Source organism: Hemiscyllium ocellatum, chromosome 7 (genome assembly GCF_020745735.1).
Source record: "Hemiscyllium ocellatum isolate sHemOce1 chromosome 7, sHemOce1.pat.X.cur, whole genome shotgun sequence".
Taxonomy (NCBI): Eukaryota; Metazoa; Chordata; class Chondrichthyes; order Orectolobiformes; family Hemiscylliidae; genus Hemiscyllium; species Hemiscyllium ocellatum.
The window spans coordinates 6880515-6901907 of record NC_083407.1 but is presented as its reverse complement, the minus strand read 5'-3'; the positions used below and the strand labels follow the sequence as shown (position 1 = coordinate 6901907).

At 44.2% G+C, this 21393-nt stretch overlaps 2 protein-coding genes across 4 annotated transcripts in view; one reads left to right on the top strand and one right to left on the bottom strand.

The window, feature by feature from the left end:
• Positions 1 to 564: 564 nt before the first annotated feature.
• Positions 565 to 21393, bottom strand: part of inha (inhibin subunit alpha) — a 36006-nt gene continuing 15177 nt past the window's right edge. Inside the window, exons 1-3 of one of the 3 annotated variants that reach the window (XM_060828231.1) lie at positions 10522 to 10570; positions 2414 to 2663; positions 565 to 1374 (exon numbers count right to left, since the gene is read on the bottom strand). In XM_060828231.1, coding sequence (XP_060684214.1) covers positions 650 to 1374; positions 2414 to 2636 — 948 coding nt within the window. In that variant the 5' untranslated portion in view covers positions 2637 to 2663; positions 10522 to 10570 and the 3' untranslated portion in view covers positions 565 to 649. Of the gene's footprint in view, positions 1375 to 2413; positions 2898 to 10521; positions 10571 to 21393 lie in introns of those variants that run through there. The other 2 variants (XM_060828229.1, XM_060828228.1) reach the window with 2 other exon arrangements.
• Positions 7327 to 21393, top strand: part of LOC132817707 (obscurin-like) — a 306454-nt gene continuing 292387 nt past the window's right edge. Inside the window, exon 1 of the mRNA XM_060828232.1 lies at positions 7327 to 7380. The gene's annotated coding sequence lies outside the window, so the exon portion shown is untranslated. The remainder of the gene's footprint in view (positions 7381 to 21393) is intronic.

The following is a 21393-nucleotide window of genomic DNA, read 5'->3' as shown; positions in this document are numbered from 1 at the left end:
GAAGAGAGATTGAGCAGGTTGGCTTGCACTCATTGGAGTTTACAAGAATGATAGGGGGTCTTTTTTAAAAAAGTCTAAGATTCTAAGAGAACTTCACAAGGTAGATATGGAAATGTTGCTTTCCCTTGTTAGAGTTTCTAGGACCAGAGGTCAAAATCTGAGAATATGGGGTCATCTACTTAAGACAGAGATGATGAAGAATTTCTCTGCTCAGAGGCTAGTGAATCTGTGGAATCTTTTTATACCATGTAGGGCTTTGAGGCTGGTCATTAAGTACACTCAAAACTGAGATAGACAGACTTTCAAACAGTAATGGAACTGAGGATTATGGGGCAAAGACAGGAAAATGGAGTGGAGGATGATCTGATCAGCCATGGTCGAACTGATTGTAGCTATGGTCTGATGTCTAGTTTCAGAATGGAAAGTGAATAGACTGTTGGTTATTTCATTAAATGTTTTCCAACTGTCCATCAAACATTCCTTTCTTTCCAAATATTTTCGTAATTAATAAAAAATGAAGACACTAATATAGCTTCTTTATTTATTTTATTATTGCCCCTTGGATTTGTCTCTTGGATTCTGACTAATCTTCAGCTCCTCAAGAGCCCAAGACCACTCTGTCATAGTGGCGAAGGTGAGGAAGCAGAGTCTAGATGCAGGCACATTCTTCTGTGATAATGTTTGGGATAGTCTCATATTTAAAGGTGTAGCCACTGTCAGAGGTTGTCCTCACTCTCAGGGGCTTCATGGTCCCTGGGACTGAGGTGCAGCAAACCTTGAGGCCGAGGCTGGAGGTGAGCCGGTTGGAGTTGGAACAGGTCCCATTGCAGTAGTAGAAGGTGAAGACACTGGGTTGAACGATCCAGTTGCCCCATCCCAATTCTTCAAAGGAGATGTTGACAGCAGAACGATGACAATCGTCGTGAATGAGTTCAGGAGATGGTGGCCTCTGAAGGAGACTGACATAGGCAGGGGACCAGGGGACTGTGGAGCGTCGAGATCGAGAAGAGCCCGAGTTCTTCGCTGTGGACAGGATGAATGGAACATTCACTTGGTCCCTCACGCACTGGCAACTGGCGCACTTGACCTGAAGAAAAAGTACCTTGTGCGAGATGTATGAGAGGAAGGATTGGGACACATGGAAGATTACCCACTGTCCTTCGACCACCATGCTCTCCGCTGCCCGGGCAAAGATGCCAGGTTCGGTGAGGAAGTACAGCTCAGCAAGAGGGTCAACTCCTGGAGTTAACTGGGCTCCGGTGTAAAACCAGAACTCAGCAGAGGTCACCTGGTTGCGACGGGAGTGCAGGGATGGCTGAAAGATGTAACTGTAATTTCCCACAAATCCTTCATACTGTAAATCACACGGGATGTCTGAAATTAAAGGGGTGGGCGGAGGGGAACATTGAGGAGAATGGGTTACAAAATAGCCAAAACTTGTGTAAAACCAAATGATTTGCATTCACTTCTTTTGCTTTCATGTTTGTGCATTGCAAATATCATGGTAATTGTTTGGCTGTTACCATTTTAACTTGATTATATCTTTCAGTATTTTGTTGTCTATCTGGCTTGACAAACCACTCAACCACCTACCCAGATTTTGTGCTACCTGCTTACTTTATTTATCTTAACCCCATCTTGTGCTGCTTGTGTGTATGGGCGCTCAGGTCAGTGGGTAATACACTCACCTGTCACTCCAGCAGTGGTGGTCTTAAGAATCCTAAAGAGTCTGATAATCTAGTCTGCCAATGGAGTGCTGAGGGAGTGCTGCACTGTTTGGAGGCACTTTCTTTCAGATGAAATGTCAAGCCTATCCACTTTTTAGAAGTGGCTATAAAGGATTCCACAGCAACTGTTTCCAAGAAGAGGAACAATTCATGCCAGTATCCTGGGAAAACATGTACTTAAAAATAACTGAATATCACCTGGCATTTGTTGCCTAGAGAGCAGTTAAGAGTCAACCACATTGCTGTGGATGTGGAGTCAGATATAGACCAGGCTGAGTAAGGACAGCACTGAAATGAATTAGTTAACCAGATGGGTTTTTAAATAATGCACTCTCTTTATTAGGCTATCTCCTCTCAATTCATCTTTCACCATCTGCTATGGGATTTGAACCCATTAGTTTGAGATTCTGGTTTACTAGTCCAGTGACATTAAATTACATCCCTGCCTCCATTCTATTATAATCACAACAAATTGGTCATCTGATCATCATTACACTGTTGTCTGTGGGAGCTTGCTGTGAAACTGGATGTTGTATTGCCTGCATTACAACAATTCAAAAAGTACTTAATTGGCTGAAAAGTGCCTTCGGTCTGACTGATATTGTGAAAAGATGCTGCTGGGATATATCATCTTAGCAGAAAATGAGACAATTAGCAAGTTTTACAAATGCCAAAGTAAAGCTTACTGGTAATGGGGAATGAGATGATCTCCGATTTATCGCTGTCCTTATTGGGTTTTTGATGTCCAATCCAGCGGGTGATGCGCCGTGCCAGTTTGCGACTCTTGAACGGATTACGCAGCTCGTGACTGGTTACATTGCAGCTCTCTGGGGGTTCAGTCAGCCCCAGGCTCTGCAGAATTTTCTCCTGCACCTTCACGATGATTGCATCCTCACTCAGGCTGTGCATTGAGCAGGCAGCTTTCAATGTTGGGATCTGGAACATCAGAATCAGCAGCACCATCCCCAACAAGTTTAGGAAAAAAGGGGCAGCAGGGAGTTTATGAGAAGTGTGAAGTCCAGACATTGGGACAGAGGGAGAGAGAGTGAGAGAAGGAATGATGAGGATATATACACAGGGTAAGAGATACACACTGAACAAGATACCTAATGTGAAAGAGACTAAGGAGGTGCTAAGACAATACAGGGATTTAGTGATTCCGATATAGAATGTTGGGGAAAAATGAGAGAATGGGATCCAATAACAGAGACAGAAATGCAGATAGAGTAAAAACAGGAAAACAGAAAGAGAGAAAGAATAAAATAAAGAGTTTGAGAGACAGACAGAATGTCAGACAGCTAAAGTGGAATTGAGTTAGAATGAGAACTGGAGAGGGAGGCACATACACACTGACACAGACTCACACCCCACACTTGCACACACAGAGACAGGCATGCACAGATAAATGCACACAGACAGTTCCACATACAAGGACACACACGCACAAAGTTATGCACAGACTGACATACACAGATATACCTACAGAGGCAGATACACCCACACACACACAGACAGTGAGAAAGGACCAGCAAGATAGAATGTGAGACAAAGGAAGATATAGATGCAAGTGGAGAATGTGAGCAAGATGGACTGAGAGATTCAGACAGAGGATAAGACTGAAAGATAGATACTGGCAAAAAGAAAGAGAGGCACAAGGGCACAGAAATTAATGCAATACAACAAGCACTCAAAAGAACAGAGTTAACACAATGGGATTAGTTACAAAGAGAATGCAAAACTACAGACAGAACTGAGAAGAGACTCAGCTTGACAAAGAGAGTGATACTAATGCCCTCTTAGTGTACCCTTCAAAATTCCTACAATCTCAGCAGACACACCTTCAGATGCTTGCTTGGAGGGCAAGTTGAGCTGACACACTTGTCATTCACCCTGATTGTGCTGGTCAGTGACCTGCCCACTGACCCTACTGCTCTTTGTCTCTCTCTCTCCCTCCCCACTGAGCTCTTCAGTGTGAATGCGCAGCGTTTCCACTATCAGAACTCTGATAGTCTGGTGACATTGGGCACGGCCTCTGAGACTGTTGTTAGCTGAATGACGTGGGTCTCTTGATTTGAATTCAGTTATCTCCTCACAAAAGCACAAAACTCGAGCCGCAGGATATTAGCTTTGGCCCCAAACAACAGCCATTCTGATGGCTGAAATTCAAAGAAAGACTGATCTCAGGAACAGGAGAGGTCAAACCAAATTTTCACAGATGCGAAAACACCTCCAAAGCAGCTATCAGCAGGGGTGGGAAGCTATGATATCTCCTTTAGCCATGGATCTGAAGCCTGTCACAGTTTGACCATTACCCCATCCCCCTCACCTTTTATCAGTAATGAGGGGAAGACTGCAGTGTACTGAGATTTATCCCAGACTGATACAACTATAGAAAGAACCTGCATTTCTCTAGTGCCATTCATGACTTCAATATATCCTAAGGTGCCTTTGTGAGTAGTCACTTTTGTAACTCCGGAAAGTTTAAGCCACAGTGTTGGTTGAGGGATAGGTATGGCCAGGACACCGAGGAAATCTCTCCTGCTTTTCAAAATTGGGACCTTTGTCACTTTTGACTGTGCAGTAATGACTTATGATAATCAAAACCCTAGTCTAATGCTTTGGGATAAATGGGTTCAAATCCACCATTCAACTAGTAAATCCAATTCAAATTAAACTTGAATTGAAAGATACTCTTGGTAATGGTGTCTACGAAGCTACCATTGCTGTAAAAACCTATCGAGTTCACTAATGCCATTTAGGGAAGGATCCTTCTGGCTTACATGTGACTCCTGACCCTACGGTGATGTTGTTGGCTTTAACTGACTTCTGAAATGACCAAGCAAGAGAATGGCAACAGGTTTTGATCTTGCCAGTGACACCCACACCCCATGAAAGGATAAAAATATACGCGAGGACAAGACAGGTCCTTGCATGTCAAGCTGCACGAAACTCATGGCCTCATGTTATCTCCCAGAGTGTAGTGAATGTCTGAAATTCTCTACCCTGGAGAACTGTGGAGAATAGATCAATTAAAGTATCTGAAGAAGAGGTAGATTGATTTTTGAAACATTAGGAAGGTGAGGGCTATGTGGAGTTGGCACAGAAGAGTACAGGACTGGGGCAGAACTGCCTTGTTGAAGGGGAAAGAGGTTTGAGGGGCTGAGTAACCTAACTCTGCTGCTATTTCTTATGCTTTTAAGAGTCCTCTCTGTTCACTTGGGTTTTTTAACCAACGTGGAGTGTGGTGCATCTTTTAGTGCAGTGTGAACCCATAGTAGCACACGGTTTGGTCCCTGGAGAGGCCCAGTTCCCATTCAAAGAAACTGCTGTTGCCCAATTGGATATTGAGGCTGTAACATTAAATACATCTTTAGTGAGTGAGCAATGTCACAGAATGCCAATCGATATTTCCAGAGAACTGACGTCATGCAAGGGATCAGCACTTTGCTGATAAATGTCTTTATATATAGAGAGAACTGAACTCAATGTCATTCTCCAATCACTCATTACAGTCACTCGGATTGCACCACATGCAGAGGGAACATTCCAGAAGGCATCATCTAAACACGAATAATTAATAAGACACAGGTTGGCGATATAACCATCCACAGAGCAGAACAGCAGTGAGATTTGGGTAAGGTGTGTTAGATGTGGAGTAAGGAGGAGAAGTCTTGCATTTGTATAGCACCTTAACATAACCTCTGCGCATCCGAGAACTCCTTCTGGCCAAAGATATGCAGCCACTTTTGCAGGAAACATGGCAGTCCAATTTATGCACAGTAAGATTCCACAATCAACACTATGCTAAATGCCCATGGCATATGAATCCAAGGTGCGGTGACCAGGGATGTAAATACATTGGAGGTTCAGAGGCAATGTAGCAGACTGATACCAAGAATGTGCTGATTGTCTTACGAGGAAAGGTTGCACAGGCTAGGTTTATTTCCACATGAGTTCAGAAGAGTTGGTGATGATCTGATAAGTGCATTGGTCTTGACCAGGTGAACATGGAAAAGATGCTTCCTCTTGTGGGCCAGTCCAGAACTAGGGAGCTCTACTTTAAAGTTAGGGGTCACCTTTTTAGGACAGAGATGAGAAGGTTGTATGATTTTGGAACCAGGGGTCAATTAATATTTTTCAGACCAAATTGGATAGCTTTTTGCAAGGCAGGGGAATCAAAGAGGTAGACGTGTAGGTGGAATTTGAAACATTAACAGATCAGCCACGATCTTAGTGAATAATAAACAGGCTCGAGAGGTGGAATGGTCTATTTCTGCTCCTATGCTGTATGCCTGCTTAGAACATTCTCAGTCGAGAGTGTGATGCTGGAAAAGCTCAGCAGGTCAGGTAGCATCTGAGAAGCGGTAGAATTGACGTTTCGGTCACAAGCCCTTCATCAGGAATTCAATTCTCCTGCTCCTTGGATGCTGCCTGACCTGTTGCGCTTTTCCAGCACCACACTCTTGACTCTGATCGCCAGCATTTGCAGTCCTCAATTTCTTCTTGTAACATTCTCAGCACACTACAGAGAGTGCTGCAGTGCCAGCTTTCACATGCTCTTGCAGGTGGAACTATTCCAAATAAAAGCAGGGCAGTTTTCCCCAGTGTCCTGGCAAATAGCTATCCTTTAAAGTCCAAAAAGTCCCCACATATGCTTTGTCCATTACAACATTATTGTGTCTAAATTGGTCACAGTATTCCTTAAATCTGAGCAGTGAGTACACTTTAGGAGAACTTAATTTGCAGTAAATCACTTAAAGAATTCCTGAGATAGTGAGAGGTGCTATATAAATGCAAAGATTGCTTTCTCTCTCTTTCTTTCTTGGTCCGGCTTGCAGGAGCAGTATACGAGTCGAGTCCAATCAGTTGTTCTGTTCAGCTGCTTCGTATCAAATGGCACGGCAGCTTAAATCTTTCTAATTCTGTCGTCTCTTCTACCACCCCCTCTACCTTCCATTCCCACCCCCTCACCCTCACAGACATTGCTTGTCTAAGACAGCAGAGATCCTTCTGCAATGTCACTTAAACACAGACACATATCAACTTGTTGGCATCAGCTAATTCTGACACTGCTGCAGCGCAGATAAGGGTCTTTGAATTCCTGGACGTGATTTGCGGTCACTGATCCTCCCACTTATTCTGCATTCCCTCCCCTCCCCCCGCACCAAACTAGGCAACTTTCCTTTGGCAGGTTGGCCAGTCAATGGATGGTGTCCTCCTTTGCTCCCTTTATCTCCCTCCCTCTACGGTCTCAACCGCCCACACCCTGCCACTGACCAGTCCAGCCCTTATTGGTGTTGTTAAGTCATGATGGCAGGGGATATTTTGGGAGAGGAGACAGCTGGACAAGCTCCTTCAAACAATGAGTTGCAGGGCAGAGGAGGAGGGAGTAAGAGATTAGAGCACGGCTGAGGGGAACTGGGGGGGGGGGGGGGGGGGGGGGGGGGGGGGGAGGGCAGTTGGGCACTGAATTTAAAACAGCCTTACTGCTGAAAGGGCTGTCCCTGAGGACTGTCCACTGTAACACTGTGATTCATGGAGACAGGAGCTTAAAAAATAAGCTTCAAAGAGGAGTGTAGGAATCTCAGAGGAAGAAACACTTGACGGGCAAACTGTTTCCCGTCCCTGCCCAGAATTTTCAGCTAACTGGTCGGTAAGTAAAATATTAAACCCATGCCATTCTGTGTTGTGGAAACAAGTGGCTATGAGATGCTTTCAGAATATTTACAGTCTTGAAGAGATATTCGATCATGTCAAGTGTCTGTGTAATGGAAGGGAGCAGGTTAGTTAGGGATCATATGATAGTTTTAAACTCTCGATCAGGCCATGCATTGAGCGCTCTTAGAGGTTTTGGGCACCCCACCCTATCCTAATATAGTCTCAGATCTTCTCCCACTCCTTATCCTCAGACAATCCCTTGGGAATGAGAGTGATTTGAAATTAAAAAATCAATTCAAAAAAGATTTCTTTTTGGAGACAAAAGTAGAAATTGCTGGAAAAGCTCAGAAGGTCTGGCTGTATCTTGGAGAGAAATCAGAGTTAATGCTTCGGGTTGAATGACGTTTCCTCAGGATGGTTTCTGTGGAAGGGTCACTGACCTGAAATGTTAACTCTGATTTCTCTCCACAGATGCTGCCAGATTTGCTGAGCTTTTCCAGCTATTTCTACTTTTGTTCTTTGATTTACAGCACTCACAATTCTTGCAGTTTTGATTTTTTTTAGATTTTAAAGGCAACAGAAGGTACAGGGACAAAGCAGGAACATGGCTCCATGGGCCAAACGGCCTGCTCTTGGTTTCTATGTTTTTTTGCTTCCTTCCAGTCAGGGTTCAATCTTTTCTAGAATGGCTGATAAATCTGATGCTTGATTGGCAGACTCTACTGCGCTTGGAAGGTTGGGTCAATGGTTTATTGGGTGTTTATGCTGTTCCGTCCGAAACTCATCTTTAGCTCCATATCTTCCCAATGGAGTATTTTGATGTCCCAACAGTCTTCCAAGTGAACTTTCTCCATTTTCATTGGTCACGGCTAGAGTCTCCATGAGTCATCAGGGTGGTTGACCTCTTCAGGGAGGCTTTGAGGATGTCCACAAAGTGTTTCCTATCATCCTCTTGGAAGTCCAAGTCGAGCAGTCTCATTGGGAATCCAGATCAGGCTCACGAATGACATGTACTGATCAGTGGAGCTCAGGTTTTAATAGACTGTCCCTTCAATGATGGGAGAGGATATTGCTGTCAGACTCCCTTTTCTTGGATTTGGAGGATCTTGTAAAGGTGACACTGGCGGGACCTCTCCAGCATTTTGAGATGTCCAGTGTAAACTCTCCAAGTCTAGAATATCAATAGTGCAAAGAGAAATAAGGGTTCCATAAGTGTGTTCGTGAAATTTTCTTGATGGTTATGATTCAGACTCAATGGCCTGTTTCCAGGGAATGAGGTGACCTAAGTGGATCACCTGTCAGTGGGCAGAACGCTTAAGGAATTGGGATCATAGTATCATAAGAGAGTTTGATTAACCATAGAAAGGAACAGGAAAAAAAGTCAAGGGTAAAGTACTTAATTAGAGGAAGGCAAATTTCAGAGAGTTGAGAATGTCCTGAGTAAACTGGAATCAAAGATGCAGAACTGAAACTGGACAATGGGCTACCTTTATAGAGGAGCCAGTTTGGGTGCAGGCCCACAGCAATGTGGTTGATTCTTTAACTTCCCTCTGAAACCATCAACATGGCACAAGTCAGGAGTATGATGAAATACTGCTGAAAAATGTATTGCTGAAAAAGTGCAGCAGGTCAGGCAGCATCCAAGGAGCAGGAGAATCGACATTTCGGACATAAGCCCTTCTTCAGGAATGGAATGTTCCCCACTTCCCTGAATGAGTGCAGCTTCAACAATACTCAAGAAGCTTGATTCAGGACAAAGCAGACTGCTTGTTTGGCACTACAAGCACAAACATAAATTTCCTCCACTACCAATGTTCATAACAGTAGTGTGCACCGTCTACAAGGTACACTGCAGATATTCATCAAGACTCCTTAGACAGCACCTTCCAAAGTTATGTTGATTACCATCTAGAAGAAGAAGGGCAGCAGATGCATGGGAAGACAATTCCCTGAAGTTCCCCTCCAAGTCACTCACCATCCTGACTTGGAAATATATTGCCATCTCTTCAATTCACTGTGTCAAAATCCTACAACTCCTTCCCTACAGAATAAGTATTGCAATGGTTCAAGAAGGTAGCTCATCACCACCCAAGTTCATAAAATATAGGAACAGAATTAGGTTATTTGGCCCATTCTGCTCTGCCATTTGATCATGGCTGATATGCTCCTCACCCCAATTTTCCTGCCTTCTCTCCATTACCAATTAAAAATCTGTCTAACTCCTCCTTAAATTTACTCACTGTACCAGTATCCAACACACTTTGGGGTAGTGAATTCCACAGATTCAAATCCTTTGGGAGAAGTAGTTTCTCCTCAACACTGTTGTAAATTTGTTACCCCTTATTCTAAGATTATCACCTCTCACCCTAAAATGCCCCACAAGAGGAAGCATCCACTCCACATCTATTTTATCCATACATTTTATCATCCTCAGTACCTCAGTTTGATCTCTCCTCATTCTCCTAAATTCCACAGAGTTTAGGCTTAAACTGTTCAATCTCTCTTCATTTGACAAACCCCTCATCTCTATGGTCAATCTAGTGAACCTCCTCTGAACTGCCTCCAATGCCACTACAACTTTCCACAAATAAGAGGGACAAAACTGTGCACAATACTCTAGGTGTGGTCTCACACATGCTTTGTACAAGTTGCAAAAATACACCCTACCTTTTTATTCCATTCTTTTAGCTATAGACATGGTGCCTCAGCAATTAGCACTGCGGCCTCACAGTGCCAGGGACCCAGGTTTGATTCCCAACACGGGCAACTGTCTGTGTGGAGTTTGCACGCTCTCTGGGTGCTCTGGTTTCCTCCCACAGTCCAAAGATGTGCAGGTTCGGTCAATTGGCCATGCTAAATTGCCTGTAGTGTTAGGTACATTAGTCAGAGGGGAATGGGTCTAGGTGGGTTGTTCTTCAGAGGTCGGTGTGGACTTGTTGGTCCGAAGGACCTGTTTCCATACTATAGGGAATCTAATCTAAAAGCCAATATTCCATTTGCTTTATTATCTGTTGTACCTGCATGTTAGTTTCCTGTGACTCGTGAAAGAGTCACACCTTCTGAATTAGGGACAGGCCAGCCAGAAATATAGGGTGACTCCCATATCCATGGAATTGTTTTTCGCGGTTTCACTTACCTGTGGTTTCCCGCGGCCCAAACGTATGAAAGGGAACCTTCTGGAACCAGGGGCCAGGAGGCTGTCAGGAAGGTATGTTTCCCATTGAAATGAACGAGTTCGCTCCTATCCACAGTTTTGGGCTTCTGCGTTAGGTCGTGGAATGCATCCCCTGTAGGTACAGGGGTACTACTGTATCCCACTAGCAAATAAAAGGCCGACTGAGTGACCGAGTTCAAGTGCAATTCTGGATTGACTGTATCTTTGCTTAATACACTGAGAATTTGTGTGATAGAAAGCAAGCAAGGTCATCTCCAAAAGAACTGATTTCTGTTTGGCAGTTTGTGAACAGATCCTTGTAGTGAAGCAGATCTCTGGGACTACAGCAGAGGCTATGTTACCATGTGTATCATACAATTGGAAAACAGAGAATGGAAGCGAAGAATGGCAGGGGACTTTTTTACTGCACAAAGCAGTATATCAGCAGTGTCAATGAGACTAGAATCTGAGGCTAATATTCTCAGGGTATATGTTCAAATCCCACTAAGGCAGATGGTGAAATTTGAATTAAATGAAAATCTGTAATTAAAAACTAGCCTATATTGTAAAACTCCATCAGCATTAATGTCCATTAGGAAAGGAAATTTGTTTTCCTTAAATTCTTTTTAGAGTCACAAAATCATACAGACCCTTTGATCTGACCAGTCCATACGGAACATAATCTCAACTAAACTCGTCTCACCTGCCTGGTCCTGGCCCACACATCCTTCCAAACCTTTCCTATTCATGTACTTATCCAAATGTCTTTTAAACACTGTAATTGTATCCACACCCAACACTTTCTCAGGAAGTTCATTCCACATGCAAATCACCCTCTGTGTAGAACATTTGCCCCTCTTATCCTTTTAAAATCGCTCTGTCATCTTAAAAATGTGTTTCCTACTCTTGAAATCCCCCATCCTGGGAAAAGACAACTACCATAAACCTTATCTGTATGTCTCATTATTTTATACACTTCTATAAGGTGGCCTCTCAACTCCCCATGCTCCAGTGGAAAAAAAGTCCCAGCCTATCCAGCCTTTCTTTATAACTCAAATCTTCCATACCAGGCAACATCCTCATAAATCTCTTCTAAACCCTCTCCAGCTTAATAATATCCATCCTATAACTAGGTGGCCAGAACTGGGCACATCGTTCCAGAGGAGGCCCCACCAATGTCAACACGACTTTCCAACTCCTATACTCAAAGGACTGACTAATGAAGGCAAGAATGCTGTACTCTTTTTGATCACCCTGTCTATATGTGATGCAAACTTCAAACACTTAATCAGCCGAAGCACTAGGTCCCTCTGTTTTACTTGATCTGGCCTATATGTGACTCCCGACCAACAGCAATGCCGCTGACTTTTACTTTTAATGGTCACTAAATGCTGGCCTAACTACATCCCAGGAATGAATAAAAAAAATCTTGCTGTTTCAGTTTTCCAGACCACATCAAGCCATTTAAAGGGACAGGAAAGGGAATCTGAGGATTCTGTGGCTGTCAGTGGACTGAGTGAGAGAAGGCTTGTATCTGTGCATCTTTATAGTATTAATTGTGCCCGAGGGCTTAAGATGAACTGTGGGTACTGTGAAAAGTGATTAAAGGGCCAATTCTTTGGGTGGGAAATGAGAGACCATTCAACCACTGTGCCTGCAGAGGTTTTATTATCTAATGCCAATCTCCTACCTTTTCCCCAAATCTCAACATTATTTCTATTCAAATAAACCAATGCCCCTCTTGAATGCCTCAACTGAAGCTGACTCCATCACATTTTCAGAGAGTACATTCCAGGCCCTAAATATTTAGTGTGTGCAAAAGTTTCTCTTATATCACCCTTACTTCATTTACACATCATGTTAAATCTATGTCTTCACTTTCTTGTTCCTCTTATGAGCAGGAATAGCTTCTTCCTAACAACTCTGTCCAGCTCACTCATAATTTTGAAAACCTCTATCAGGTCTTCTTTTAACCTTGTTCTCTCTAAGGAGAACAATCCTAATTACTTCAGTCTATCCTAGTGATATTATTGCTAGCCTATTTTTTTCACACAGAGGGTGGTACTTGTATGATGAATGAGCTGCTAAAGGAAGTGATGGAGGCTGGTACAATTACAGCATTTAAAAGGCATCTGGATGGGTATATGAATAGAACGGGTTTAGAGGGATACGGGCCAAGTGTTGGCAAAGGGGACTAGACTACGTTAGGATATCTGGTCAGCATGGACGAGTTGGACCAAAGGGTCTGTTTCCGTGCTGTACATCTCTATGACTCAATGACTATTAATCCAGGTAATGTTCTGGGAAGAGGGTTGAAATCCCACCATGGTAGATGGTAGAAATTAAATTCAATAATAATCTGGAGTTAAGAGTTTATTGACAGTCATGAAACCATTGTTGATTTTTAGGAAAATCCTTCTGGTTCACTAATGCCCTTATAGGAAGAAATTGGTCATCCTCATCTGGTCTGTCTGCATGTGACATCAGACTCACAGCCAATGTGGCTAACTCTCAACTCAGTGAGGGATGGGCAATGAATGCTAGTCCAGTCAGTGTTTCCTACATCCCATTAAAGAATAAAAGCAATTCCTGAAGTCACTCGTTCCTGCAAACAATGATGTCAGCTTGAATGGATGACGGTTGATCAGTAAATTTGTGGTTGATATGAAAATTGGTGGGGTGGTAAATAGTGAGGAGGACAGCCACAAATTACAGGAGGATATAGACAGGATGGTCAGATGGACTGACCAGGGGCAAAGGGAATCCAATCCAGAGAAATGAATATAGTTGGTTCTGATATAATACGATAGTTCTGTTCTCGTGCAATCTAGTGTTATAAGGAAATAGTTGCAGCATTTAAACTAATGGGTCTGGAATTGCTTTATAGTTAAGACAGGTAAGGAAGCTTGCATTCTACAAAGAACAGTTTAAATTCTCCAATCATGTTGAAGCCAATTCATGTTGAAGAAACATGCATTATAGCAGAACCGATTGTATATGAAATGTGAGGTGATGCACTTGGGCAGGAGAAACAAGGCAAGGGAATACATTATCAATGGTAGCACCCTGAGAGGTACTGAGGATCAGAGAGACCTTGGTGTGCATATACACCAGTCCCTTAAATTAGTGGATCAGCTAGATAAAATGGCTAAGGCGGCATATGGGATACTTACCTTTATTTGTCAAGGTACAGAGTTTAAGAGCAGGGAGATTGTGCTAGAACTGTATAAAATGTTGGTTAGGCCAAAACACAGTTCTGCAATCTTCATCAAAGGAGAGATGTGATTGCACTGGAGTGCAAAGGAGATTTAGCAGGACATTGCATGAGCTTAGATTAGATTACTTACAGTGTGGAAACAGGCCCTTCGGCCCAACAAATCCACACCGACCCGCCGAAGCGCAACCCACCCATACCCCTACATTTACCCCTTACCTAACACTACGGGCAATTTAGCGTGGCCAATTCACCTGACCCGCACATCTTTGGACTGTGGGAGGAAACCGGAGCACCCGGAGGAAACCCACGCAGATACGGGGAGAACGTGCAAACTCCACACAGTCAGTCGCCTGAGGCGGGAATTGAACCCGGGTCTCTGGCGCTGTGAGGCAGCAGTGCTAACCACTGTGCCACCGTGCCGCCCACAAGCAGCTTAAGGACACACAAGGAAGAGTCAGAAACCCCAGATGGAGAGTTTCAGTTATGATGAGAGCTCGGATGGACCAGCGACGTGCCACAAAGATTGGCACTGGGTCCATTGTAGTTCACAATTTACATACTCAATTTGGATGAGCCTATAGGATGCATGATTAGTAAGTTTGTGGATGACACCAAAATTGGTGATATCGTCGACAGCGAAGAAGGTTATTTAAGAGTACGACAAGGTCTTAATCAAATGGGCCTGTGGGCAAAGGAATGGCAGATGGAGTTTAATTTAAATAAATATGAGGTGTTGAATTTTGATAAGCCAAACAGGGCAGGACTTACACAGTTAATAGTGGGGCCCTGGGGAATGTTGTTGAACAGACACCTAGGAACACCTAAACTTCGGGTACAGGTACATAGTTCCTTGAAAATGGTGTCACAGGAAGATAGGGGATGAAGGTGTTTGGCATGCTTAACTGGTCACAGCATTGAGCACAGAAGTTGGGGAATCATGTTACAGCTTTACAAGACATTGGTAAGGCCACATTTGGAGTACCGTGTTCAATTCTGGTCGCCCTTCTATAGGAAGGATGTTATTAAACTGGAAAGGGTGCAGAAAGGATTTACTAAGATGTTACTGTGTCTAGAGGGTTTGCTGGCACCTTTCCCACAGACTGTGGGAGACTGAGGGATGACCTTATTTAGGTTTATAAAACTGTGAGGGGCATAGGTAAGGTGAACAGCCAAGGTATTTTCCCCCAGAGTAGGGGAGTCCAAAACTGTTATAGTTGTAACATTTAAAAGATATTTGGACAGGTACATAAATAGGAAATGCTTAGAGAGATATGGGCCAAATACTGGCAAATTAGATTACCTCAGTTTAAGATAGCTGGTTGGCATGGCCGAGTTGGAATACTGAACTTCTGCAATATAAAGTGGAGGTTGACACCGCCCCCCCAATAAATAAAACCGAAACACCCGAAGGGGAGCACCTTGCCCTATAATCCGTAAAAAAAAGTGTGAAAAGTGGTGTAACCTGCTTCTCAGAAACTTAGAACACAGAACATAGAAAAATACAGCGCAGTACAGGCCCTTCGGCCCTCGATGTTGTGCCGACCAAAGCCTACATAACCTACACTAGCCCAATAACCTCCATATGCTTATCCAATGCCCGCTTAAATGACCATAAAGAGGGAGAGTCCACCACTGCTACTGGCAGGGCATTCCATGAACTCACAACCCGCTGAGTAAAGAATCTACCCCTAACATCTGTCCTATACCTACCACCCCTTAATTTAAAGCTGTGTCCCCTAGTAACAGCTGACTCCATTAGCGGAAAAAGGTTCTCACTGTCAACCCTATCTAAACCCCTAATCATCTTGTACACCTCTATCAAATCTCCCCAAACCTTCTTTTCTCCAATGAGAACAGCCCCAAATGCTTCAGCCTTTCCTCATACGATCTTCCTACCATGCCAGGCAATATCCTGGTAAACCTCCTCTGCACTTGTTCCAATGCCTCCACATCCTTCCTATAGTATGGCGACCAAAACTGCACACAATACTCCAGATGAGGCCACACCAGAGTCTTATACAACTGCAACATGACCTCAGGACTCCGGAACTCAATTCCTCTACCAATAAAGCCCAGTACACCATATGCCTTCTTCACAGCACTATTTATCTGGGTGGCAACTTTCAGAGATCTGTGTACATGGACACCAAGATCCCTCTGCTCATCCACACTACCAAGTAGCCTACCATTAGCCCAGTAATCCATCTTCTTGTTACTCCTACCAAAGTGAATGACTTCACACTTAGCTACATTGATCTCCATTTGCCACCTTTCTGCCCAGCTCTGCAACTTATCCATATCCCGCTGTAACCTGCCACATCCTTCTTTGCTGTCCACAACTCCACCGACTTTTGTGTCATCCGCAAACTTGCTCACCCAGCTTTCAAGCCTCTCCTCTAGGTCATTTATAAAAATGACAAACAGCAATGGTCCCAAAACAGATCCTTGTGGAACACCGCTAGTAACTGCACTCCAAGATGAACCTATACCATCAACTACTACCCTCTGTCTCCTTCCAGCCAGCCAATTCCTAATCCAAACCTCTAATGCACCCTCAATGCCATACCTCCGTAGTTTTTGCATTAGCCCACCATGGGGTACCTTATTGAACGCCTTGCTAAAATCCATATACACCACATCTACTGCTTTACCCTCGTCCACTTCCTTGGTTACCTTCTCAAAGAACTCAATAAGGTTTGTGAGGCACGACCTGCCCTTCACAAAACCATGCTGACTATCCTTGATCACATTATTCCTATCCAGATGTTCATAAATCCTATCCCTTACAATTCTCTCTAAGACTTTGCCCACAACAGAAGTGAGACTCACTGGCCTATAGTTACTCGGGCTATCCCTACTCCCCTTCTTGAACAAGGGGACCACATTCGCTATCCTCCAGTCTTCTGGCACTATTCCCGTAGACAACGACGACATAAAAATCAAGGCCAATGGCTCCACTATCTCCTCCCTAGCTTCCCAGAGGATCCTAGGATAAATGCCATCAGGCCCAGGGGACTTATCTATTTTCATCCTTTCCAGTATTCCCCAGACCTCTTCCCTACATACCTCAAGGCCATCCATTCTAATCACTTGTGACTCAATATTCACATCAGCAACAGTGTCCTGTTCCTGAGTGAATACTGACGAAAAGTATTGATATAGTGTCTCTCCAATCTCCTCCGCCTTCACACACAACTTCCCACTACTATCCTTGACTGGACCGATACCTACCCTAGTCATCCTTTTATTCCTGACATACCTATAGAAAGCCTTTGGGTTTTCCCTAATCCTACCAACTAAGGACTTTTCATGTCCCCTTCTCGCTGCTCTTAGCTCTCTCTTTAGATCCTTCCTGGCTACCTTATAACTCTCAATCGCCCCAACTGAACCTTCACGCCTCATCTTTACATAGGCAGCCCTCTCCCCTTTCACAAGGGATTCCAATTCCTTATTAGACCACGGCTCCCTCACAAGACCCTTTACTCCCTGCCTGACTGGTACATACTTATCAAGGACACCCAATAGCTCTACCTTGAACAATCTCCACATATCATTTGTGTTCTTCCCTTGAAGCCTATTTTTCCAATACACGCATCCTAAGTCATGCCTCACCGCATCATAATTTCCCTGCCCCCAGCTATAACTCTTGCCCTGCAGTGCACACTTATGCCTCTCCATCACTAGAGTAAAAGCCACCGAGTTGTGGTCACTGTCCCCGAAGTGCTCACCTACCTCCAAGTCTAACACCTAGCCTGGTTCATTATCTAGAACCAAATCCAGTATAGCCTCACCTCTTGTTGGCCTGTCTACATATTGTGTCAGGAAACCCTCCTGCACACATTGGACAAACACCGACCCATCAAACGAACTCGAGCTATAGCTTTCCCAGTCAATATCTGGGAAGTTAAAATCCCCCATAACAACCACCCTGCTACTTTCACTCTTCTCCTGAATCATCCTCGCAATACTTTCCTCTACTTCTCTCGGACTATTAGGAGGCCTGTAGAAAACGCCTAACAGGGTGACCTCACCTTTCCTATTTCTAACCTCAGCCCAAACTACCTCAGATGGCAAGTCTTCCTCCATCGTCCTTCCCACCGCTGTAATACTATCCTTGACAAGCAATGCCACACCTCCCCCTCTTTTACCCCCATCTCTGACCCTGCTAAAACATTTAAACCCTGGAACCTGCAACAGCCATTCCTGTCCCTGTTCTACCCACGTCTCTGTAATGGCCACAACATCGAAGTCCCAGGTACCAACCCACGCTGCAAGTTCACCTACCTTATTTCTTATACTTCTGGCATTGAAGTATACACACTTCAAGCCACCTTCCTGTTTACAGGCACCCTCCTTCGAGATCGATGCCTTGTTCCTAACCTCCCTACACTCAAGGTCCTGTACCCTAATGCTACAGTCCAGATTCCCATGCCCCTGCAGAGTTAGTTTAAACCCTCCCAAAGAGCACTAGCAAACCTCCCCCCAAGGATACTGGTGCCCCTCAGGTTCAGGTGTAGACCATCCTGTTTATAGAGGTCCCACCTTCCCCAGAAAGAACCCCAGTTGTCCAGAAACCAGAATCCCTCCCTCCTGCACCATCCCTGTAGCCACACGTTTAACTGTTCTCTCTCCCTATTCCTCGACTCTCTATCACGTGGCACGGGTAACAAACCAGAGACAACAACTCTGTTCGTTCTAGCTCTGAGCTTCCAACCTAGCTCCCTGAAAGCCTGCCTAACATCCTCACCCCTCTTCCTATCTATGTCGTTGGTTCCAACGTGGACCACGATCTGGGGCTGCTCCCCCTCCCCCTTAAGGACCCGGAAAACACGATCAGAGACATCACGTACCCTTGCACCTGGGAGGCAACATACCAATCGTCTCTGTCGCCCCCGCAAAACCGCCTATCTGTGCCCCTCACTATTGAGTCCCCAATAACTATCGCTCTACCTTTCTCCATCCTTCCCTTCTGAGCAACGGGGACAGGCTCCGTGCCAGAGGCCTGAACCTCGTTGCTTACCCCTGGTAAGTCATCCCCCCCCACAAGTATCCAAAACGGTATACTTGTTCTTGAGGGGAATGACCGCTGGGGGTCCCTGCACTGGCTGCTTCCTCCCACTCCCCCTCACTGTCACCCATCTCTCTATAACTTTCGGAGTAACTACTTCCCTAAAGCTCTGATCTATGACCACCTCTGCCTCCCGAATGATCCGCAGTTCATCCAACTCCAGCTCCAGTTCCCTAACATGGTCTTGGAGGAGCTGGAGATGGGTGCACTTCTTGCAAGTGTAATCAGCAGGAACGCTAATGGCTTCCCTCACCTCATACATGTTGCAAGAGGAACATTGCACTGCCTTCGCTGCCATCCCTCTAAAAGGTAAACTTTAAAAAACTAGATCTAAAGAAACAAACAAGCAAAATGCAGCACTTACCTGCTTACCACAACAGGCCTTATTATTAGGTTAGAGGAGGAGGGCGGGTGGGAAGCTCTACCCCTGTAGTGCCTCGGGTTCCTCGCCTGCGCGCTTATATAAGAAAAAAAACCTTCCCAGGTAAGCTAGCGCGACACCAGCTTCCGGGTCCACTAGGCGCTTAAAAAAAACTTTAAATTTTAGCCGTTAAAAAATAAAAACTGGACTATACCCGCGACTTAAAAAAACCACCACCAGACAGCCGTTACCTGCTCTGCCGAGAGAGTGAGGCCGAAGGCTTGAAGCTGCGTGCTTATATAAGAAAAAAAACCCTTCCCAGGTAAGCTAGCGCGACACCAGCTTCCGGGTCCGCTAGGCGCTTAAAGAAAAACTTTAAATTTTAGCTGTGGTTAAATAAAAATAAATCTCTGACAGTCACTTTAAAATCAACAAGTAACAATTTATTTATCTAATTCTAACAGTGAACAAATTAACTAAAGTATTATTAAACTGAATAAATTCCTTCTAACTGCTCCCAAATAAAATAAGATTCTAATGGTATGCTGTTCCAATAAATACAAGTCCCACTCATATAACAAAAAATAGAATTCAGTCTCTCGAAATTACAGCCATGTTATGTGTCTTCTGGAATGTTCTGTGCCTTCTTCCATTGATCCTTCTGTCAGGAACGCCTCCTCCGATTCTTCTATCATGAGTGTTTTTTCCTCAGATTATTTGTCGTTGGCGCCATTATTATTTAGATGGTGTTTTCCCACATAAATCAACCTCTTTGTCAAGAGCTGAGGACTATTAGTGCTGGCTGACCGTAATTAGCTCTAGGATCTTTGTCTGACAGTCCTCTTCTTTTATACCCATGATGACATATCAATATTTCTTACATGCAATTGGTCCTATGCTTTCAAAACCACCAGATTTAAACTTAATAGGTTTTTGGTATCTAAGTGCCTGGTTCATATTGATTGGCTAAATTCAAAACCTGTTGGCTTGGTAAAAACTCCTGCTTGACCTGCTAACTGTATGGCCCTTTGATACAAACATTTCAGTTCGGACTCTCTATGTACAGGCAAACTCAGGCTGCTGCTCAGACATCCATTTTAATCTCAAGGCACAGAAATAAAACTCCACTTTTTAAAGGTACCTTGCAACGCTTTCTCCATTTTGCAATGATCAAATTCTTACTTCCTGTCTCCCAATCTACTACTCTACCCAACTTCACAACAGCAAAGTATGACAGTCTGATTCAATTCAGTGAGAGGGGAAAGATTTAAAAGCGACCTGAGGAGCAACTTTTTCACACAGAATGAGCATGCCAAAGGAAGTTATAGAGGTAAGGATAGTTATAAAATTTAAAAGACTTTTGGACAGGTACATGGATAGGAAAGGTTGAGAGGATTATGGGCCAAATGCAGGCAAATGGGACTAGGCCTATTTAGAAAGCCTGGTTTGCATGGGTGAGTTGGGCTGAAATTTCTATTTCCATGCAGTATGACTCTATGACTGGGATTGTTTCACTTAAAGCAGAGGATACTGAGAGGGAGCATGACTAACCTGCATACAATTATGATGGGGATAGATAGGGATAAGCAGAAGGTAACTTTTCCTCATAGTGGAGGGAACAATCACTGGGGCAACAGATTTATGATAAGGGGCAGAAGATTTAGAAGAGAAACAATTCGTGGGATACTGAAGCTACTTGGAAATTGGATCAGAATAATTAGATTTTTTTTGACTGCCCCAGGCTTGATGGACTGAAGGACCATTTTTCTGTGCTACAGGTTTCTATGACTCCATGACCTTAAATGGTGGAAGTTGAGTTGAAATGTCTGCAGAACTTCATGTGGTCCCACATTTGGCTCAGAAGCAATGCAATACCACTTGAGACACATAGTTGTACTGACTATTTCAAATTAAAATCTGGATTAGAGTCGCTGGAAGAGCACAGCAGTTCAGGCAGCATCCAAGGAGCAGTGAAATCGACGTTTCGGGCAAAAGCCCTTCATCACGAATAAAGGCAGAGAGCCTGAAGCTTGGAGAGATAAGCTAGAGGAGGGTGGGGGTAGGGAGAAAGTAGCATAGAGTACAATAGGTGAGTGGGGGAGGGGATGAAGGTGATAGGTCAGGGAGGAGAGGGTGGAGTGGATAGGTGGAAAAGGAGATAGGCAGGTAGAACAAGTCCGGACAAGTCATGGGGACAGTGCTGAGCTG